Raw genomic sequence first — 21,718 nt, 5'->3', positions numbered from 1 at the left:
TTTAAATATAAAATTTATAAAAAAATAAAAAATAATGTGTGTTAATGGTATTTGTGAAATTAGAGAAACAATCTTGAATATTTGGACTAAAAATCAAAGAATCAGAAGAAGCCAACTCATATTATACAAAAATTATGTACAGACTTTCTATTTATATATGTTACTCTTATTATAATAGTAATAATTTGACAGATAAAGTAGACTTTTTATTTTTAAATGTAAAATATTACCACATAATTTGAACCTCCATATTCAACAGTTTGTTTGAAAAAACTCTTTAAATTTTTTTTTTTTTTTTTTTTTTTCAAAAGCCAAAATAAAGTTTTGTTTTTAATGTTACCAAACAAACGGGGTCTCCTGGCGCGCCGATCCCATTACAAAAATCGCCGCGAAAACGCGGCAGTTGTGTTAGAATTTATAAAAAGAGACTTCGAAGCTGAAAATATTTTCAGACTATCATCGATCCGAGTCTCAGACCATGAACGAAGATCAAGAGGTCAGAGCTTTACTCATAATCAGTCTTCTTCTTCTTCTTCTTCTTCTTCTTCTTGTTCTGATTTCTATTTCTATTCTATGTAGTGAATGTATATATGTATGTGTATGTGGGTGGTTTATTAGGGTTTGGATCTTCAAATTTTAATCTTCATACATTTTCGGTTTATCTAATTGTAATAATGTCTTCCAATATGGTTCAGTTTTCAGACGTGTAACCCTAGATGATAATGACGATGATGCTGTTACGCTATGTTTGGTAACTTAGGAGAGAAAAGAAAAGAAATGAAATGATTGTAATTTCTCTCTTTTTTGTTTGGATAAGTAAGAAATAAAAGAAAAGAAATGATTGTGATTTCTCTCCTTCTTGTTTGGTTAGATTTCATTAAGAGAAAAAAAAAGAAATTATTTTATGTTATATTACCAAAATAACCTTTTTATATTTTCAATCATTTTATTTCTTTTATTTTTACAGGGGTAAAATTGGTATTATGAAAATATAAACATTTGTGGATTTCTTTTCTCTCCCAATCTCTCCACTTTTGGAAAGATTGAAAATAAGGGTTATGAGAGAAATGAGTTTCTCTCCATTTCTCTCTATTTCTCCCCATTTCTCTCCACTTAAGAAAACCAAACAAGGAAGAGAAATACAATTCTCTCTATTTCTTTTCTTTTCTCTCCAAATCACTCAATCCAAACACAGTGTTAATGATTTGGGAAGGTTAGATAATGTTTGAGACAATTTGACCTCATTTACTAGTTGTGTTGTCGTTCTGCATCATGTTCATCAGCATGTAGAGAAAAATTTCTATTACTGATTTCAGTATCTTCGCAAATCATCTCCGTTCTACTGGTTGGATGTGTGTGCTTGAGCTGTTGGAGATTAACTTGTATCAAAAAAATTATGATAAGCACAAATTATGATATTTCTATATATTCTTCTATATCTTCCGATATCTGTAATAAATATAATCTTATCTCAAACACTCCCCTCAAGTTGGAACACAAAACGGTTGAGATTAAGTGTTGAACTCGAAAATAGGATGATCATTACAAACAGCTACAATGAAGTTGCTGAAAAACGACAATAATTGTAATAATATAATCTTATCTCCAACACGAGCAAGCATGTATTGTTGTCGAGTTGAGTTGAGATGTTCTATGTGTCTGCGTGATTTCTTGAGTATATGATAAGTTTGATGAGTTGAAGGAGATGGACGTGTGATAGGATCATAGAATTTGTCTTATAGCTTCTTTTTTCGGCTTCAGTTTCATCCCCTTTCAAGGCGATTTCATTGTTTTCATTAATAGGGATTAGCGGGAAGTGTGTGATTTGTGTTTTTTTTTTTTTTTTCTTTTCATTTTCTTGGTGGATTTCTCATCTCCTATTTTATCTTGTATTTGTCCCCTTAATTCTATCATAAAATTTCATGTTGCTGATCAAAAAAAGGGGATGAAGTCAGGGCTGAGTACCGGGCAATTGACAACAATTTGTAGTGTTATATTAATCTCTATTAAAATGTTTAATGCATATTTCCGAACTGCTTAGTAAGTCCTCTCTCAAATACTGGGAACACTATAAATTTTGCTGTGATCGCTTCAGGGTTTGCGCCTTACTCCAGGAACTTTTCATCTGTGGAAAGTGTAGGTGCTATTTTGTTCTGTTATTGCCTACCAGAGGGACAAAAAACTTGATCTGTTAATAAGTTGCGGTATAATACACGTTTTATCATTCATTCATTACCCAACTCCTTAATGTTCTACATTCATGTAACATTTGTGATATATTTTTCCTGAATGCACCTTTGGATTTGCTGTTTTTCGAAAGCTTTGACTTCTCATAAATTGTAACCTGATAAAACTGAAATTTTGACGTACATTTCAAGCTTTAAATTGTGTGTTATCCCCCTTTATTCTTAGCAACCAAATGGTGGTCAAGAGTTTCTTTAATTAGCAGTTTTGGAGCTCTTTCGTTTCCATGCCATGGCCATCTTGCATTTTGTTGATCATCTACTACTGTTGGTGCAGTTCTAATAATGTCACCCATAGCATCAGAAGTGGAGAACCAACACTTGGCTTAACTGTTTTCACCTTCCCACTTAACCCCTAAGACTTTCTCCTGCTTACTGATTTGAGTTTTTCGAGCCTTACCTCTTATCCCGTGCAATGCATGTAAGAGGTTTGGCCAGTGCTATTTTTTTAATTTCAGCGTGGTATTCCATTTCGCCTAGTGACTGATCCGTGACGAAATTTATTTATTTATACTAAATTGTACGTGGTTAAGATCACAAATTCATTGTGTTTGGGTTTTTATGTAAGTCACATCTTGGACATCACTTGCAGATGTCCATGAACTTCCAAGAAATCATAGTGCAGATGTATTTGTCTCCATTGGGTGTCTGTGATTTTGTGTTTCTTCCATGTTGTTCCTCTTGTCATCATCTTTGGGGCTTACTTTTAATACCTTTTTCCTTTCTACATTTGCAAATTGGGTCTCTCTTCCCTCTTGGAATGCTTTAACCATTATTGTTGTAATTCGCTTATAACTTCTAATCAAAAACCATGTTGCTGTATCTTTTACTTTATTCATTTCTAGTGAGGGAAAAAAAACCACTTTCCTCAAAGTTTGAACTTTGGATCAGAAAATTAGTTGAATAATTTCAACTATGCCCACAAAACGGAGAAAATTTCATTTTTTTTGTGTGTTCAGAAATATGAATTTATTACTGTATTTATTCAGTCAAAATAAAGTTTTTTTCTTAATGAGGATTGGGTACAAAAGCATATGTGCTACTCAGTCCTATTATATCTAGCTAGCTAAATTCACTTCCATTGATAATATCTTTGGTTCTCTCTAAGATAAGTCACATCTTGGGCATCACTTATAGATAATGATGTCCAAGATGAGAGACTAGATAAAAGGACTGTTTGCTTCTAGATTCTCTATTGTTGCGGTCTCATTTAATCTAACCTACTTTTGGGAGTGATGATTGATTTCGGACAGGTCTCTGCATCTGTTACGTTTTCATTCTGCAAAAATCACCTAATTTGCTTGGTATTTGTAGTCTTTATCTTATTTATTAACGAATTTGTAAATTAAACATCCAGATTGAAGAAAAGAAGCAAGCTGCTGCTGATGTTTTGTTTCAATACTCGAACTTTGTATTGACATGTATAGGAAAACAAGTTCGGCCCTGTGACTTGAGGTTGCATTTAATGAAGGTAATGCAATATTCTTACTCAGTTTTCTTCTTAACAATTTTAGTAATCAGACTCTCTCTCTCTCACTCTCAGCTCTGTTCATTATGTTTAAAATGTTAATATTTCCTTGTTTGAGGATGCTGGGTGATAGCAATGACCCAATGAGGCTTTTAGTAAGTGTAATATTAATGATGTTGGGTGGCCTTGTTTTTTTTGTTTTTGTATAATGTTTCCATGGGACAATCAGTTGAACCACGTTTCTATTACTGTAATAGATCTCAGCATTTAAAACACAATTTCTGTAACAAAAATACCCTACACCTAAGTCCCACATCTGCGCAGTTTAAAAATTAAAGAACCAAAAAAAAGGGGAAAGACCTGCACAAAATCACTAAAACCTGGAGTTTATTTGCTTGTTGCGTTGTTGTAGTCTTTGTGGATGGATTGGTTAGGGAGATGATCTGTCGTTATTGTTGGTGATTTTCTGTTGTTATGTTGCCAACTTTGCTTTTTCATTTTGTTTGGGGGTTAAGGATTTTGCTTGGGATTGGCTTTGGGTGCATGCCAACCTAGATGAGTCAATACAACTCTCTTTTTTTAATAGGTGAATTTCAATCATGTTTGCCGATTCTTGTTTTGGAACATTCTTCAGGAGATTTCTGGGATGCCAACTTCTCTGAAGAGGGAGCTGCCCCCAATGGCTGCTGCTCGTTTTACAAGCTCTCTGCCAGATGACTTGTTAAAGTAGACCAGTTTCTGAGCACTATACTCGGAAGCACCATTTCAGCAACTCTGTCCTGCCGGTTGATCTGCACATACTTTTCTTCACATCTACTTTTTGAAGATGTACCTCATAGTTTTAATTTCATCTTTTACATGAACTATGTAATGTTTAGCATGCATGACAAACTAGGAAAGGTGGGGAAGTGAAGAGATAGGAATTCCTCTTCCTCTTCCTATTACAAAAGTAGATGGTTATTCTTGAAATGTCATTTATTTTTTTAAAACAAATATGATTCAAACATGTAATTATTGATGTTCAATCATCTTAATTTTTTGTATGAATATTCTATTTAATGAGTTTTAAAAAACCAACGGTTCGGATCAGTAAGATTGGCCCCAAAATGGGTCCAATGAGCCCAAATACTCTCAAGTTGGATTGCCAATTTGAAAGATTCCAATCTCATTATAAAACTTCGTTAAAAAAGATATAAGAGTTGGGCTACAAAATTAGGGATATAATTTTGGTCGAGACATTAAAATTTCAACATTTTCAAAGAGTGAGCGTTGCAAGCAAATTTCAACATTTTAGGTTAAGCTTTTGGTCGAGACATTAAAATTTCAACATTTTAGTCTTTAATTCCAGTAATTTTACGAACTTACACTTATCAGTTCATAAATTATTTAAAATTATAATTTTGTAGTTCATATTTATTCTATATATAAATTTCACATTACTTAAATTTAATCTCCACCACACAATCCTACCTAGAAAAATATGGGTAGCTATGTCTGGGAAAGTAGTTTTTCTCCTTTAATTCAACTGGTCCTAGAGTCCTGATAAAGTTAGGTCGTATTTGGTACAGCTTTGTAATCATAATTCTACTCCTCTGTTTGCATACACTATTTAAGATGGAGTTTTAGAAATTGACTAGTAATATATGAAACAATTTTATAAGGAAAATGATTCAGGTCTCGTTTGGGAACATTCTTTTTTAGTCAAAAAGTAAAAAAGTTATTAAATTAGTCAAAAAGTCAACAACTCATATCAAAAAGTCAAAGATTCTCTTTTCTCTCTACTTTTTACACGTCTTTTCGTAAAAAATTAAAAAGTCATCCCAAACATACTAATTTTGTTTAGTTCATATTTTAACCAAATAATCAAAAAGTTACTAAATTAACTTGTTCCGAAACGAAGCTTCAGAGTGCTGCAATTACTACACATAATTTTCTTTGACACTAAAGTTATTTCGAAAAATAATTATTTTAGTTGACTTTTTAAAAGTAATTTTTTAACTGATCAACTATTTTATGCTGTTGTGTTGTCATAACAAGAAGCCCCACCAACTCATCTCTACTTTACCCCCATTCCATCCCACCCAACACTCACCACCATTAGCTTTTGCTACCACCTCCAATTCCAGTCACCCTCCTTTACCTCTTGCCAACTCCGACGGCAACCACCATCCCCTCTTGTCACCCACAAACCTCTTTAAACCGCCTGCCCTGCTACCCTCACTAGCTAACCTCAAACCCTCCTCATTCGATGATGGCAAATCGCAATGGAGAGAGAGAGAGAGAGAGAGAAGGTATGGAGGGGAAATGGGATAGAGATGGGTGTGGTGTGGGAGTCTAGAAGGGGTAGCAGTCGAGGGGCTGGTGGTGGCAATCAAAGCTGGCAATGGTGGCTGGAGCGAGGGTGGCAGCTGGAATTGGTGGTAGTGGGTGGGTGCTAGCTGGGGTGGGCAAGGATTAGGTTAGGGTTTGGGAGGTTTGGGATAGAGTACTTAAAATTTTATGTTAGAATTGTAATAAAAAAATTTACAAAATAAAAATTGAAAGATCGGAATCCAAAAAATTATATTAAGTGCTATCCATTAGTACCTATATTTTTCATACAAAAAATGAAATTGTCATTTAATTTCAAATTATGAGTCAAAATAAGGAGTCTGGATCCTCTCTAGCTTTTCTCCCCTGCCTTTTCACTGGGCAACGGTTCAGATTGGGCCATAACATTTCATTCAAAATGTGTGGTTGAGATTAATTTTAAAGAAAAAAAAAAAAAAAAAACAAATTGACTCACTGACAATAGTCCCACCCACTCTCTCACTCTTTCTTGTCCCCTCCCTCTTTTATTTCTAATAAAAGAATTAATTTTTTTTTAATCTTTTTCATTTTATTTTCCTAAGAAATACTTCCTTCGTCCCAAAATTCAGTCTCTTATTTTAATTTTTTATTATTTCACAATATTAGTTTATTTTCAAAATTAAGGACAAAAATAATATAAATTTTATATTTTGTCCTTATTTTAAATTCATTAATAATATAAAAAGTACAATTATGACAATTGATATTCTCCAAAAAATATATTATCAAAAAGTAAATTTTAAAATTCTCAAAAACAATCTTCATTCTAAAAAAAATCATATAAAAATAATGACTTTTAATTTAATTTTATTAACCAAACGAGCTTATAATTTTTTTTAAAAGAAATAAAAAAAAACGCAAATTTAATTTGGGCATAGGTGCAAATCAAACGAGCTTAATTTTTAAGATTCTCAAAGACAATCTTCATTCTAAAAAAAATCATATAAAAATAATGACTTTTAATTTAATTTTATTAACCAAACAATCTTATAATTTTTTTTAAAGAAAATAAAAAAAAACACACAGATTCAATCTATGCATAGGTGCAAATCAAATATATTTTGTAAACTAATAAAAAAAATTATAAGCTCGTTTGATTTGCACCTATGCATAGATTGAATCTATGTGTTTTTTTATTTCCTTTAAAAAAAAGTATAAGCTCGTTTGGTTAATAAAATTAAATTAAAAGTCATTATTTTTATATGATTTTTTTTAGAATGAAGATTGTTTTTGAGAATTTTAAAATTTATCCTTTGATGGAATATTTTTTGGAGAATATCAATTGTCATAATTGTACATTTTATATTATTAATGAATTTAAAAGAATGACAAAATATAAAATTTATATTATTCTTGTCCTTAATTTTAAAAAATAAACTAATATTTTGAAATAATAAAAAATTAGAATAAGAGACTGAATTATGGAATGAAGGAAATATATCTTATGAAAATAAAATGTAAACGATTAAAAAAATTTAATTTTTTATTAGAGATAAGAGAGAGAGAGAGAGAGAAAAAAAAAGAAAGAGAGTCAGAGAGAGTGTGTAAGTGAATGGAACGTGTTGTCAGTGAGTCAATTTGTTTGTTTATTTATTTATTTTTTTAAACTAATCTCAGCCACACATTTTGAATGGAATGTTGTGGCCCAATCTGGACCGTTGTCCAGTGGAGAGGCAGGAGGGTAAAGCTGGAGAGGATCTGATTTGAAACAAAATAACTAAAAATATCACATATTCTGTGTAAAAATTTCTTATAAAAATTTTATTTACATAATATAGACCCAAGTGGCTCATGTGACACTTCTTGTCGTTTATGGACATTTGATTGTATAATTTAGGTTATTCAAATTATAAAATTATATTTTTTCCATTTATGTTAGATTCTTTTTTTTTTTTTTTTGGGGTACATCGGGAAATAAAGCAGAACAAAACAAACAAAGGCGAAAAAGGCAGAGAGGCTAGATCATTCGATATGATGTGCCCACTATATCCGCTACAATTAAGCTTCTAATTTCTAGTGGAGGATCCTCTATAACAAATAAGTGCTCCACTTGATCTGCACCCATATTGGCGAGCGTGTCCGCACATTGATTGGCCTCTCGCATAATGTGTTGGATGGAACAATTGTACTGTTGGAGGAGGTGACAGGCATCTTCCACAATGGCTCTCTACAGGCAATTTGGGGGTGGCCCCTTTGTGATCATCTCTTGAGCTATGATGGAGTCAGTCTCGATGACAACTTTGGTGAGACCTTTCCCGAGCACTATGGTAAGGCCTCTATAGATGCCTCACATTTCCGCTTCCAGGCTATAGCACGTCTCTAACTTTCCAAAAAAACCGCACAGCCAAATGCCAGCTTCATCGTGAAAGAGGCCTCCAAACCCCCATTCTCCTAGATCACCTCGGGCACAACCATCCGTGTTTAATTTGATTTTGCCTGCAAGAGAAGGGTATCATTTAATCTCATCAGCAGGTTTATGAGCATAGACAATAGAAGATAAGAAAGCTTGATTTATTTCTTCAACATAATTAAAAACACAGTTACAGGCATTAAATACAGTAGTGTCAATATTATCAAAAACTTTCTTGTTCCTATCTTTCCATATCTGTCAAAGGGTCATGACAAAAACACAACACCAATGAGGATCACTCCTCTTATGAGACTTTGAGTTCTTCGTTATCCAATCAACTAGATTAAGATGGTTTATGGTTGACACCCATTGCAGACCAGCAATATTGAACCAAATGTTTTTTGAGACAATACAACCACATAGAAGGTGATCCATATCCTTATTGTGCCAATTGTATCTGGATAGTTAGCATTCAAAGCCATGCCTCTATTCTTTCTCATAGCATTGGTTGAAAGTCTTCCATGAAAAATTAGCCATAGGAAACCTTTCAGATTGTGGGGAATTTTAAGTTTCCACACCCACTCAATCTCCAAATTGCTCTCAAGTTGCCCAGAGGCAACTTTATAAGCAGCAGCAATAGAAAACCCTCTTGAAGCACCTTTCCAGTGAGGGCTATCGGGGAAGATGACAAATTGAGGAAGTGGAATTTTTAAAACACTTGCAATAGTGTTACTATGAAGATGTGACCAAATGTGATTCACATCTCATTTGCCCTCCTCATCCATAAGAACATCCACCGTATCATGGTTTATAAGCTGGTAGTTTGGAAATTTAGTTGCGAGAGTTTCCTCTCCACACCACCAGTCAAACCAGATAGAAATGGTAGTGTCATCACCCACTCCCCATTGAGTACCTTTCCTCAAGATATCTTTAGTATTGAGAATACCTCTCCAAGTGTGAGAAGACCTTTTCTTAGAAGAATAATTCATAAGAGTCTCCTTTCGGAGATATTTCTCTTTCAGAACTTACACCCAAAGGCTAGTATCATTGCATAACAATCTCCACCCCATTTTTTATAAGAGAGCCAGGTTCTGCAAGTTGGCTTTTTTCAGACCAAGCCCTCCCATCTTCTTGCTTTTACAGACCATATCCCAATCCATGAGGTGAACTTTTTTGCCGTTATCACTATCACCCTAAAGAAAATTGCGATTAAGTTTGTCAATGTCACTGCATATACTCATAGGGACAACAAGAGTTTGCATAGTATATGAAGGGAGGACAGAAGTGACAGATTGGGTTAAGGTGGCCTTTCCAGCCAAGGAAAGCATATTAGCTTTCTACCAAGACAATTTGTTCTAGATCCTCTCAGTTATATGGCTGAAATGAGCACGGTTACATCTGTCATGTAATAGGGGAATGCCCAAGTACTTACCCAAATCTTGAGTAAGGGAAATACCACAACAATTACTCAAAACTCTAGCTTTCTGGATCCCCACATTAGGCGAGACAAAAAGTTTAGATTTATGGAGGCTCACCTTAAGGCCCGAGAGCTCACTGAACTCCTTCAGCACCCCCATAACAGTGTTACACATCTTTTCATCAGCTCTCCCAAACAACAAAAGATCATCAGCAAAGAAAATATGGGAAAACATAAGGCCTTTGTAAGAGGCTTTAACCCCTTTTCACACTTTGTTGTGGACTTTCTCAAGGATCATATTTGAGAGTCTTTCCATGCATAACACAAAGAGATAAAGGGATAAGGGATCCCCTTGTCTCAAACCCTTCTCAAAACAAAATTCCTCAAGTTTTTCCCCATTCCACAAAATGGAGGCAGAAACATTTGTGACACAATTCATGATGAGATCCACCCAATGGTCATTAAGGCCAAGATTTATTAAAGTTTGATACAGAAAATTCCAAGACACATTGTCATAGGCTTTTTCGAGATCTATTTTGAGAATCATATCTCCTTTACTGCCTTTCTTGCCTCTAAAAGTGTGGAGGATCTCCTGGACAATGATAACATTATCACTAGTGGTACGCCCAGGAATGAAGCTACTTTGGAAAGGTCCAACAATATCAGTCAACAAGGGTCTAAGTCTATTAACAAGAACTTTGGTAAGGGTTTTGTGGAGAACATTACAAAGGCTAATGGGGCGGAATTGGGTTATTGATTCAGGGTTATCAACTTTAGGTATAAGGGTGAGAAGAGTTTTATTCATGCTGTCTGGAATGTGTTTGTTGGCAAAACAATTCTTAATAAACTTACAAACAAAAAGTCCAACGATGTCCCAGTGCTTATGATAGAAGAAGGATGGAACATCGTCATTACCAGAGGCTTTAAAGGCTTTAACACTTTTAATGGCTTCCCACACTTCCTTACCAGAGATAGGCTTACTGAGGGATCTATTATCTTCCAAACTAATTTTTGGATGCAGAGGGTCAGGGCCAAAACTCAGAGTGATACTGGTACCTTTCTTAAATAAGTTACAAAAATAGTTATGAACATGGTTTTTGAGGTCAATGGGGTCAGAGATCCACCCACCATCATAATCTTTTAGAGTAACCACTCTCATCCTCCTCCTTTTAGCAATTGTAGAGATGTAGAAATATCTCGTATTCCTCTCATCAATGGTGATCCAGTTAGCCCTGGACTTTTGAAACCACAATAACTCTTCTTGGCACAAAATATTGTTATAATCCCTCACAAGATCTTTTTCAAGTAAAAAATAGATTGTGGGAATAAACAAGGGATTGGGCTTTTTGGATGCCCTCAATATGACCAAGAAGCCATCGTTTTTTTCGAAAAATGTTGCCAAAATGATTTTTGTTCCAAGCAGAAATATTTTTAGTAAGCAAATTCAAAGTGTTAATAATTGAGTCGTTATTAATAGCCCAGGAGTTTTCAACAATAGATTTGAAGGTATTATCAATAAGCCAAGCGGCCTCCAATCTGAAAGGTCTAGCTAAGGGGTTAGAGAAGTCCACACCTTGCGTGAACACTATCAAAGGAGAGTGGTCAAAGTAGGTTCTTGGTAGATTACAAACTGCACCTTCAGTGAAAGCCACACGCCATTCAGAGTTGCCAACAGCACGGCTAAGTCTTGCTAATGTATTGGCTAGCCTTTGCCTTCCGTTGGACCAAGTGAGTTGGGGCCCAAAGCACCCAAGATCCATCATATTACACCTATTCATTCTGGTATTAAACCTACGAGTTCGAGCATGAGAGAAGGTTGGGCTGAGACTTCTTTTTTCCCCTTGAGAAGCTATGTCATTGAAATCCCCAGCCACAAGCCAGGGTAGGTTCATGTTATTAGCAACAGATTCAAGGTTAGCCCACAAAAGGTCATGGTTTCTAGGAATCGGGCTTGCATAAACCGCTGATAAAATCCAATCGGCATGGTTATCACGTTAAATTTTTGCATGGATAACTTAGGCATTAACCTCAAGGGCTTTCACCGTAGCCTTAAAAAGGTCCCAAAGCACCCAAATGCCCCCACTCTTACCAACAGGGTCATATGGGAAGAGGCAGTAAACCCCAATTTGTTAAAAAATGAACCCATTGAGCTAAGATCAATTTTGGTTTCCATCATAACAATAATAGAAGGTTTATGGTTTTTCTCAAGCTCCTTCATGGTTCTTCTAAAAACTTTGACTGGCTGTACGACAGTTTCATATGAGCAACTTCATTGAGGCAGAATTTGGGAAATCAGGAAAATGGGCAAAATCAGGAATACCTAGAATTTTCCTTACTTTCATCCGATCGAAGACATCCGAGTTCAGAGAACTCACTCTAACTATGGTGTTTTGGATGCCATAGTAGTTCATCTCCTCTTTCTTAATTAGGAGGCGAGCTTCGCTGATCCTCTAGTCTATGCTTACTAGGTGAGTGGCTTCTTTCTCTTGATCGAATGCAAAATAGATCATACAAGCCCTGACTCTGTGCTGGTTCTCCATTGGAATCTCCATAGTTGGGTAAACTTTCTGGGTTGGATATTTTAATAGTCACAGGAAGAGAGGGAAGAGGATCAGGGGATTTCTTAGTAGTGGCCGTATGTGGCTGTGCGTCTTGGACCAAGGGTTTAAAGGATGAGGATGGCACATCTAGACTTGGAGCTACGCATGAATCTGTGCTTTCTGAGGCTAAACCTTCCTTCAAATCAACTGTGCCTACCAAGGCTATGAAAGGGTTATGAACAATAGTGTTTTTTGCAGAGACTATACTATCGTCAGTTGGAAGATCTTGAGGAATCTGGTTTCTCTTGGAAGACTTCGTTCCGTTCATGACCCCATGGTTATATTGAATCTGCTTACCTGGCCCCTTGCCATGGGCTTTTTCTCTAGATCTTGATCTGGGCTCTTTTTTGTTGGCATAGCTTTGTTTTGGGCTCCTCCGACTAACCAGCATCCATGAGCCAAAACCCTTTGCAGGTTGATCCAATGGTGGGTCTTCTAGATGGGCCTCTTCTGGGTGGGCCTTGCCACTCTCACTGCAACTGGGCCTACTCTCCTTCTCATTCCCAACGGTCAAATTCTTAGCAAGCACCTTTTCTGGAATGATGGCGCCGGAAGGATTCACTGGAGCAGCACTGCAACGATACCTCCGATGACCCACTCTACCGCAATTAAAACAAAATGAGTGAAGGTGTTCATATTCAATCCTGTAAATGTATTTCCCTATAGCAAAATAGGTTGTTAAAGGTTGACTCAGATCAACTTCGACGCAAACCCGAGCAAATCCTCTCGTTGACGTTGCTGTGTTGATGCCTATTTTTAAGGGCTTGCCAATGAATTTGGCAATCTGGTAAAGCACCTTCTCAATATAATATTCTATGGGTAGTTGTGGAAATCTGACCCAAATAGCGGTGGTAACTTCTCTCGCTTGAGATGGCTTGAAGTCATGGCACCATTTACAAACAGTGAGGTAGTGGTCCAAAACAATCCATGGCCCCCCAGATAAGACTTTTAAGTAATCATCATTCATTTGGAATTTGAAGAGAAAGAACCCTAATCCCAAATCAATTGCTTCAAAATCACCCTGGAGGTCCCAAATTCTTCTAACTTTCAAAATTAGTAGTTTGTAACCAATATTTCTCCCGAGTGGTTTAACAATGAAGCAATCTTTCTAAGGCCTCCTAATCTTGTTCAGCAGGTTTCTGGGAAGTTTGATTCGAGTAATTCCCAGATCTGGCTCATCATCACTTAGTTCCTCCTCCATAACCTCTGAATCAGTTTCTTCATAATCTGTGGATAAACGATCGAGATCTTTGTCAAATGCTCGCTCATCGTAGCATCTGTTTGTTAATGCCTCCTTGAAAGACTTCGAAGCATGAGGCTTCGATAAACTTCGAGCCTCCGAGTTAGTCTCTAATTTATTCAAGACATCTGATGGTCCCTCAAAAGCTAGTCGAGGCTTTGCCATGTGTAAGGGGGGTTCAAGGTTAGAGAAGTGATTACAGAGGCAAAACTATGTTAATGGTCCAATGATGGCAAAAGTGGCTGGAGAATAAATAACAACAACTGTGTGGGAGTTAGAGAGTGTGTAGTTGGGTGAGGGTGAAGCAAGTGGCTTAAGAATAAGACAATGGCTGTGCCAAAATAGGCAGCATCTCCCCCAAATCCCCAAAATTTCTCTTGTTGAACCTTGGAAATGGGTCCTGTTTATAGGCTTTTCCTTGGTACCAAGAGGACACGAAGTGGCCAAATAAAGAGAAGACATGTGTCCCAGAGGATCACATGGAATATTCTTCCTTGAGCCACCAGGCTGAAGGTGCCACGTATCCCTCTGCATGTACTGTGTACTATCTGTTTGCTTCTACAACTACCTTTTTGAACCTCAGTAAGTGTAGTTACATCGGGAGTGTTTGGCGTGGCAACTCCCTTTTTGGGCCTCAGCAAGTGCAATTGTAATGGGAGTGTTTGCCTCTGCACTTGCCTTCTCATCTTGAACCTCAGCAAGTGCACTTGCAACGATGAACCTCGCCGCTGCACTTGCTTTCTCAGTTCTATTTGGCCAATACATGCATTCTCAGGACTTCATTAGTCTGCTATCGACTATGTTCGTGCTCAACTCAGCGAAGCCTTCACCCTTAGCCACCTAACCACAAGCTCCCCAACTTCCCAGGGCGAAAGCCACAAACATGCCTACTATCAGCCATGTTGTGCCTTAGTACCAAGCCCAAGGGGGCTTCCTTAGTCTTGCATGTGCGACCAAGGCAGGTCCATGACCTGGGTAATGGAAAGGGAGTCCTTTATACTCAGGTTGCCCTGCTCCCATCTTCGCGGGGTACCGCGATAAACTGGTATTTCTGGGCCTACTATCAACCCCAACCAGTAAGTCTTGGGGCCTGCTATCAGCGTCAAGTTAAATGAACTGTGGGGCCTGCTATCAGCCCTAGGCCAGTAATGCCTTGGGGCCTGCTGTCAGCGCCAGACATTAGCCTCTACTTGCAGAGGGAAGCCTCTCTCAAAAGCTGCTATCACCTTGACAGGATATTCCCTCTGCAACTTAGTTGTTGCGATAGTAGTTGTTGCGGTAGTCATTTCCTGTGGCAAGTTTAGACGGCATGACCGAAGATATTAGAGATGACGGCACCAACAAAATACCTCCGCAACTTGGGCGCTGCGAGTATTGCCTTTACAACTTAGTTGCCTCGGTCTTCTCCTTCCCTCGACAACTCCAAATGGTCTCGACATCGACGTTACTTGAGATGGCGACGGCACCAAAGATACTTGGAATGGCAGCGCTGAGACTAAGTGCCTCTGTAACTCTGTCACTGCATATGTTCCCTCGGCAACTTCAAATGACGGCGGAACTGAAGTTAATAAGAATGGCGGCGCTGAGGCAAAGTGCCTCAGTAACTTTGCCGCTACACATGTTCCCTCGGTAACTTTACTGCTACAAGTGTTACCTTTGCAACTTGACTAAGACATTTCTCCTTGTTGAGTCCATCTGGAGCTCTGGTGGGTCGGACCTGCCTCGGCCCACTTGTTGGCCCACTTCCCTTGGGCTTTGGCCTATGCTCCTTTTTTTTATCCCTGGTCGCTTTCTCAGGGCGATCTTAGTGCTTGGGTCCATACTTAGTTTGGGGCTTAATTTATGACCCTCTACATTTTGCCCCCTGCGCTTATGAGAGACACGCTCCCTGTTTCCCGCGCGTACATGACGTCAGCGGGCAACCCAAGGGTTGCTCGATTAGGTCAGCAGTTGCATCGGCTCTGAAAAGGTACCCTTTTGATTGCCAGGTCATAATGACCTAGGGCAGTGTGCTAGCGCACTTTGTTGATTTTTTTTATAAATAATGCCCTTAGGTCCACTAGTCCCCCACTTCTTCCCAACACACCTTTCTGTCTCCCTTGTCTTCTTCTCTCCCTTGTCCCCTCTTTCCAAAGCTTTTTTTACTTTCTTTACTCATTTTCATGGCCAGCACGAGGTATCTTGCTGATAGGGCTGCCCCACTCCCTACTGAGTGGAGGCGGGCCCCTTACTTCGGAGAGCTAGCTAACCCATTCTGGAAGGCAGTTGACTCCTTTATCCCTGACGCCCCTCCTCTAGAGGAGCCTCTGCTTCTTTTTGGGGAGGCCACTTTGGAAGACGCGGACATGGTGAACTCGATTTCTGTGCTGCTGTTTCGTGTGGAGCATGACGACTTTCCACATTCTTACATCTACTATCGTACTCATTTGGGCCCTCCAGCAGATTGGTCCCTTTGGGTCGATAATGTCATTGCAGATGGCAGCTTCGAGCAGCGTCTGCGTAATGTCCGTCTTTTCAATGCCATTTTAATCTCAAGAGAGTTATCAGTGCGTACGGTGCAGACCAACAATGATATGATTGTCTCTCGTTGTAGTCGTGACACACACACTTTTGCCTTGGCATGGGGAGGAGATAACCCCGACCCTAGAAGATGTTGTCGTCCTCTTGCGCCTCAGCACCCGTGGAGATCACCCCTTTGACCCAGCGTCTCTAACCCCTGCAAAGCAAGTCGCTATCACTGCTCTTCAAATTGCCTTTCAGGAAGCGCGAAAGTTTGGTTCCTAGTATGATCTTAGAGCCGGGGAACTGCTCCAGGAGAGGCCCAAAAGAGATAAGACTACCTATCTTTCTTGGTTGAAGCATTTCTTTAAGGACTTGTAACCAGTTGTAGGGGACATCACTGAGGAGAGCCATGACTCCGTAGTTGGTCCAGGCTACCGAGGTGACTTGTATTTGGCAGCGTTCGTCAACTATTTTATCTCATTCTTCGTCCTACCCAGTAACCCTGCTGAAAGCATCAATCCCCTGGTATTTCCTTAGCTGTAAAGCTTTGGAGCGGTAATCAAATCCCTCTGGCTCCCTTCTTCTTGGGTAACTTATGTTTCCGTCTTGACCTCATCCATTTGGACATGAAGCAATCCATGGGCCGCTATGACGTATGGAGCTTTGTGCATACCCAGTCCCTAACTGCCTTTTTCTACAAGAGATTTCCTGCCATGGGCCCCATCCCTAAGGGACACGAGCGTTTCTTTACTGATGAAGTCTTTGATGCAGAGGGTCACCCTGTCCTAGATGCAGAGGGTCGGCCTATCACGAGACAAGTGCGTTAGTCCCTCCCTCGCATCTCTCGGTGGTCTGGCCTTGGCACCAACAGGCCCTTTTCAGACTATGTTGACCATATAGATGAGTGCGTCTTCCGCTCTTTCACTCAGCCTTTCCCAGGCATTTCTGTTGTCCCCTTTTATTTTTCAGAGGCCTGCCACGTTGATTTTTCTCTCGACAGTGTCCAGTCTAATTCTCTCCTTATTACTGCTATGATTCGCTCCGAATTTCTGCCCGTGTGGAATAAAGAACGTATGTCCAGTGTCGTCTACCAACCGAACAGGGTCCTTATGCAATTTAGGATGGATCAGGGCGTCTCATATGCTCCCCCGCCTCAAACTGATTTCCACTGAAGTTTTTAACGATTTACCCATGACTACACCGCTTTACTTATAGAGGGCTTAGGAGTCATGGCGCTTCCCTCATTTGGGAGAGACGGCGCCTGTACTCCTGACAACAGGCTTTTCTGGCACTGCAATCTCAATTCCTTCTTTAATTTTTGCAATAGTGCCCCAGTCATTCCAACAATGGAACCTGTCCTGCAGCCCGACCTATCCCTTCGTCTGCCTTCAGGCCGAGGGAAACAATCCAGCATATTCTGTCGCTTTAAGCTTCTAACCCTACCCGTTGTGGATGAGCCTCACCCGTATGGGGCAATGTCTGTTCAACCCTTACAGATTGCTCTCTCCGAAATGGGTGCACCAGTACGCATGACCCGTTCCAGGGTGAGGACAGCCCAAGCAGCAGCGGCATCGGTTCCCGAGGCACATGCCTCGCCCAGTAGAAAGAGGCTTCGAAAGGTATCCATACTTAGACAAGTATTTTGTATTATTTTCTTGTACTTATTATGTTTACTGTAATAACCGCATGATCTTCTTCTTCTTTTTAAGGACCGCGGACCATACTGCCCTCTGGTCCAGGGTGTTCTTCTACTGCCATTGGTATTTCTTCAGACTTAGACGATGATGACAACCTCCCCATTGCTACTAGGGTGATAAGATTTAAGACTCGTAGGACAGTTGTTCCAGACGTTGAAGAGGAACCAAGTGTGAAAGGCGAACCGACTGCTGAGGCCAAGCCAGTTGCCAAGGCTGAGCCAGTTGCGGAGGCCGCAGACAATGTGCAAGTTCCCCCTGTTGTGAAAGTTACAGCGAGTGATATAGTTGCTGAGGGTTTAGAGCCTCCGCATCTTTCTAACTCTGTGCACTCTGGTCGTTCCTCTGTTGGCGGGGATAATTTCGTACTTGAGACCCCTAGAGAAGATCGCGGCATGAGAAAGTGACTGGAAGTTGCACCACCTCCCCTTGGAGCTGCATCTGTCGGTTTCTCCCAATCTACTGAGTCTCTACTAATTCAACAAGCTCCACTTCCAGGCATTCAAGTGGCTGAACGGAGTGCAAGTGTAGCGGCTGCTGCCACTGTCCTTACTGTGACCCCTCTGAACTTGGACAGACTTGAAGAGGTAGTTGTCACTTTAGACGCCCACACTGTTACTACTACCGCTAGGACCTCTGATCCAGTTGCTTCGGCAACCTCTGAACAGCTGGCAGACTTGTACCCTACTCATTTTCCAGAGGTGCCAGCTGACCTTGGGATGTCTCGTGATTTTTATACTGGGATAGATACCACTGTGGTTCCAAATCTGAATGTTGGTGTAGACACCCCATTTTTTACTGACCTTAAAACTCAGACGTCATCGACTGAGCGCTCGGTGATGGTGCATATTGTGCTCGTTCTGAGGTTTCAGAGTTTTGGCTGAGAGCCTTGCCTCCGGGCCTCAGAACTCTTTGTGCTTTGGCTCGGTTTGCGGACCAAGTCTTGTTTTCCCTTCCCAAAGGGAGGGAGTGGTCTTGTAGACCATCTCTCTGTGGTCGTAGACTACTTTTCGTGGTCGTAGGTCACTTTTCCCGTTTGGAGACTAGTTTCTGATTTTTGGAGCCTTTGGCCGCGTGCTTTGTCTCGAGACTGCTTAACATTCTCCGTACCACACCTTGTTGCCGCTGCCTAGAGGAACACTGTGGTCCGAGAGACCACTTTTGTGGTTGCATACCACTTTTGATGCTCGTCAGCTAGTTTTCGGGGCTTTTGACCACGTGTTTTGCCTCCCGATTTCTCCTCTTGCATCCGCTTTGGTTTGTTTTTGGTACAAACCTTGTTTTCCTTGTTTGGAAGGTGGTACAAGGGTGGGAGACCAGTATTTCTCCTGGCCGACCACTTTTCCTTTTTCCAGCTAGTTTTCTTGTCAGATAACTGGCTTTCTTGGTCTTTGGACCATCTTTTCTGGTCGACCACCACACCACTACCTTGGATATAGTGTGTTGACCTCTCCCACCTATGGCCGACCAGTTTTTGCTCTGGTTGACCACCTAAAGTGGTCGGCCGACCACTTTTACTAGCAGGCCGACCACTTCAAGTGGTCGGCTGCTTTTTGGCACTTTTTTGGAGATATTTTAGGACAGCTGACACAGTTGGAGAGCATTTGAGCCATCTTCCATACATTGTATGGAGGGATGGCATTCAAGCTTAGCTTCTCCGAGAAGCTTTGGCTTTCCTCTTCTATAAGAGAGAGGCTCCTCCTCCCTCCTCCAGGTTCAGAATTTTGCCCCAAGAGAGTTAGTGTCACGACCCAAACCCGGCCCTATGGGTTTAGCACCGTAACCGGCCAGTAATCCGAGATTACCGAAGGCCTGCTTAACAGTAATACAGTAAAACAGAGTACAGGGCCTGGCGGAAGCCAATACAGTAATTAAACAATGCCCAACGAGCTGTGACAGTCTGTATGCAAAAGATTTTTCATGCATTCATACATAAATAGTGCAGAACAGTATGTACAATATTCACATCCATTCAAACTAGGGACTCAACCCTACATAACAGTACAGAAAACATTCCGTCTGTACAAACAGTACGGTCTATACAAAATTTACAGTCACACAGTACAGGGACCTAATCCCTGTATAACAGTACAGTAAACAGTCAGTCTATACAAAACAGTGAAAGAGTACAAAAAGGGGGAAATTCTAAAACACCCCTAAGCCTTAACAGTAGGCTCGGAACCTCGCAGTGAGGCACAAAGGCTGGCTTGACAAAACTGGAGTTACCCTGACGCTCCTAGCTCCGATCTGGTGCCTGTACACCTACATATATATATGAGCAGTGAGCTAAAGCCCAGTGAATAACATAAAGCGTAAAGGGGTTTAGAATGAATGTCCTTACAGTAATGAAAACAGTTCAATTCAATCAGTATTTCAGTTGTTCAGTACAGTAAACAGTCATATGTGGTACATCCATTAGCATAACAGTAACAGTAGGTCTTAAAAGACCGAACAGTAATGATGGCCATCAGTCAGTAAACAGTAGTGGTTCCACGAGGGAACCGACAGAGAATTCTGTCGCAGTAACAGTAACAGTAAACAGTGAGTACTAAGGATGCCACAGTACAGTTCAGAAATAAAGGACATACATTCATTCAGTAAATAATACCAGTTCAGTAAACAGTTCAGTTCAGTATTCGAAAGATAATCAGTTGAACATATCTTTACACAATTGTTACTCACAGAGTTCGGGCTACAGTAAGCTAGAGCGTGTCTCCCCAGTTGCCAACCCTACACAGTTAACAGATTGAACACACTAAGCTACACAGTTGGGAAATCTCATAACTTAATCCCTAATTTGCCTTAGTGTGTTCTACAATGATATCCTCATCTAAATGTCTTAAACTAGGCCTAAGAATGCCTAGGATGGGATGAGGATGCAAAAATACACTTAGAAAACATTTTGCAAAGTTTGCTGAAAATAGGAGCTTCGCTCGAGCGAGACTTTCTCCGCTCGAGCGTAAGTCCAAAATCAAAGGCTTCGCTCGAGCGAGGAATCCTTCGCTCGAGCGGTCTGCAAAAACAGTAAAAATACTGGATGCTGTGATTTTACGCGCGATCGTCGCTCGATGGTCGCTCGAGCGGAGCCCTGGACAAAGGTGCTCGCTCGAGCGGGGAATCCTTCGCTCGAGCGAGGAAGCCAAATCTGGAATTTCCAGATCTGCCTTCCAAGCTCAAACCAAGCATTCAACCACTCCAAACTCGACCTCTTGGGCCCAAATTCTGGAAAACATCATTAAATTCAATGTATAACAAGTTTCAAAGCTCAATTTGTGAATTCAAGCCCCAAAGGTGAGTCAATTAAAACCACATTCAAACCCATTTTCAAGAATATGAAGAACATGCAACATGCAAGAATTTAAACCAAATCAAAGCTTCAAAGCTTGATCAAATGAGCTCATTCTTTTCAAAACAAGATGAAAACATGGTCTATAACAACAATATGAGCATGCATGTACTAATGTCCATGTAATCAACCTCAAAATGCAACAACACTAACATGCATGCAAGAAATGATCTTCAATCCATCATTAATGAACCAAATCATGAGTTAGTTCTACAATGAAGCATGAACCATGCAAGAACTAGTTCAATAGCATCAATAAGAAGATAAGATCCTTACCTAGAGCTTGAATTAGAAGACTAGGAGCTCAAATATGCAATCTATACTTCAATTCCTTCAATTCTCCAAGCAAAACCCAAGGTAGGATTCAATTTCTCTCACTCTCTCTCCTCTCTTCCCTCTTGGTCGGCAATGAGAAGGAAAATGGCTGAGGAAATGTTGTTCTTGGCTCAAGTATGTGTGTGAGATAGTGGCCCACTCAATGGCAAAACGGTAATTAAGTCCAACTCTTC

At 39.8% G+C, this 21,718-nt stretch overlaps 1 protein-coding gene and 1 long non-coding RNA gene across 3 annotated transcripts; one reads left to right on the top strand and one right to left on the bottom strand.

Moving 5' to 3' along the window:
• The first annotated feature begins 313 nt into the window (after nt 1-313).
• LOC145789747 (uncharacterized) lies at nt 314-4,788 on the top strand. Of its 2 annotated transcripts, none has more exons than XR_014328033.1 (3): nt 314-496; nt 3,601-3,714; nt 4,346-4,788. It is a non-coding gene; the product is annotated as an uncharacterized LOC145789747 (long non-coding RNA). The 2 variants fall into 2 exon arrangements; XR_014328032.1 differs by having other exon boundaries at nt 4,298-4,788.
• A 5,304-nt stretch (nt 4,789-10,092) lies between these two features.
• LOC114304168 (uncharacterized) lies at nt 10,093-13,394 on the bottom strand. The gene is made up of 4 exons (XM_082923917.1): nt 12,340-13,394; nt 11,970-12,094; nt 11,464-11,790; nt 10,093-11,123 (listed from the first exon to the last, which is right to left on the bottom strand). Exons 1-4 carry the CDS (start codon nt 13,392-13,394, stop codon nt 10,093-10,095), a joined length of 2,538 nt encoding a protein of 845 aa, XP_082780043.1.
• Nucleotides 13,395-21,718: the final 8,324 nt, after the last annotated feature.

Source organism: Camellia sinensis, chromosome 4 (assembly GCF_055761805.1).
Source record: "Camellia sinensis isolate YWXY chromosome 4, ASM5576180v1, whole genome shotgun sequence".
Lineage (NCBI taxonomy): Eukaryota > Viridiplantae > Streptophyta > Magnoliopsida > Ericales > Theaceae > Camellia > Camellia sinensis.
This window is presented reverse-complemented; position numbering and strand designations above follow the sequence as displayed.

Coding starts and splice junctions, on each gene's coding strand:
- LOC114304168 (XM_082923917.1), bottom strand. CDS start 13,394: ATGAATGATGATTACTTAAAAGTCTTATCTGGGGGGCCATGGATTGTT. Junction 11,791..11,969: donor AATTGATCTTAGCTCAATGG/GTTCATTTTTTA, acceptor GGATTTTATCAG/CGGTTTATGCAAGCCCGATT. Junction 11,124..11,463: donor GCGTGTGGCTTTCACTGAAG/GTGCAGTTTGTA, acceptor TACTTGAAAAAG/ATCTTGTGAGGGATTATAAC.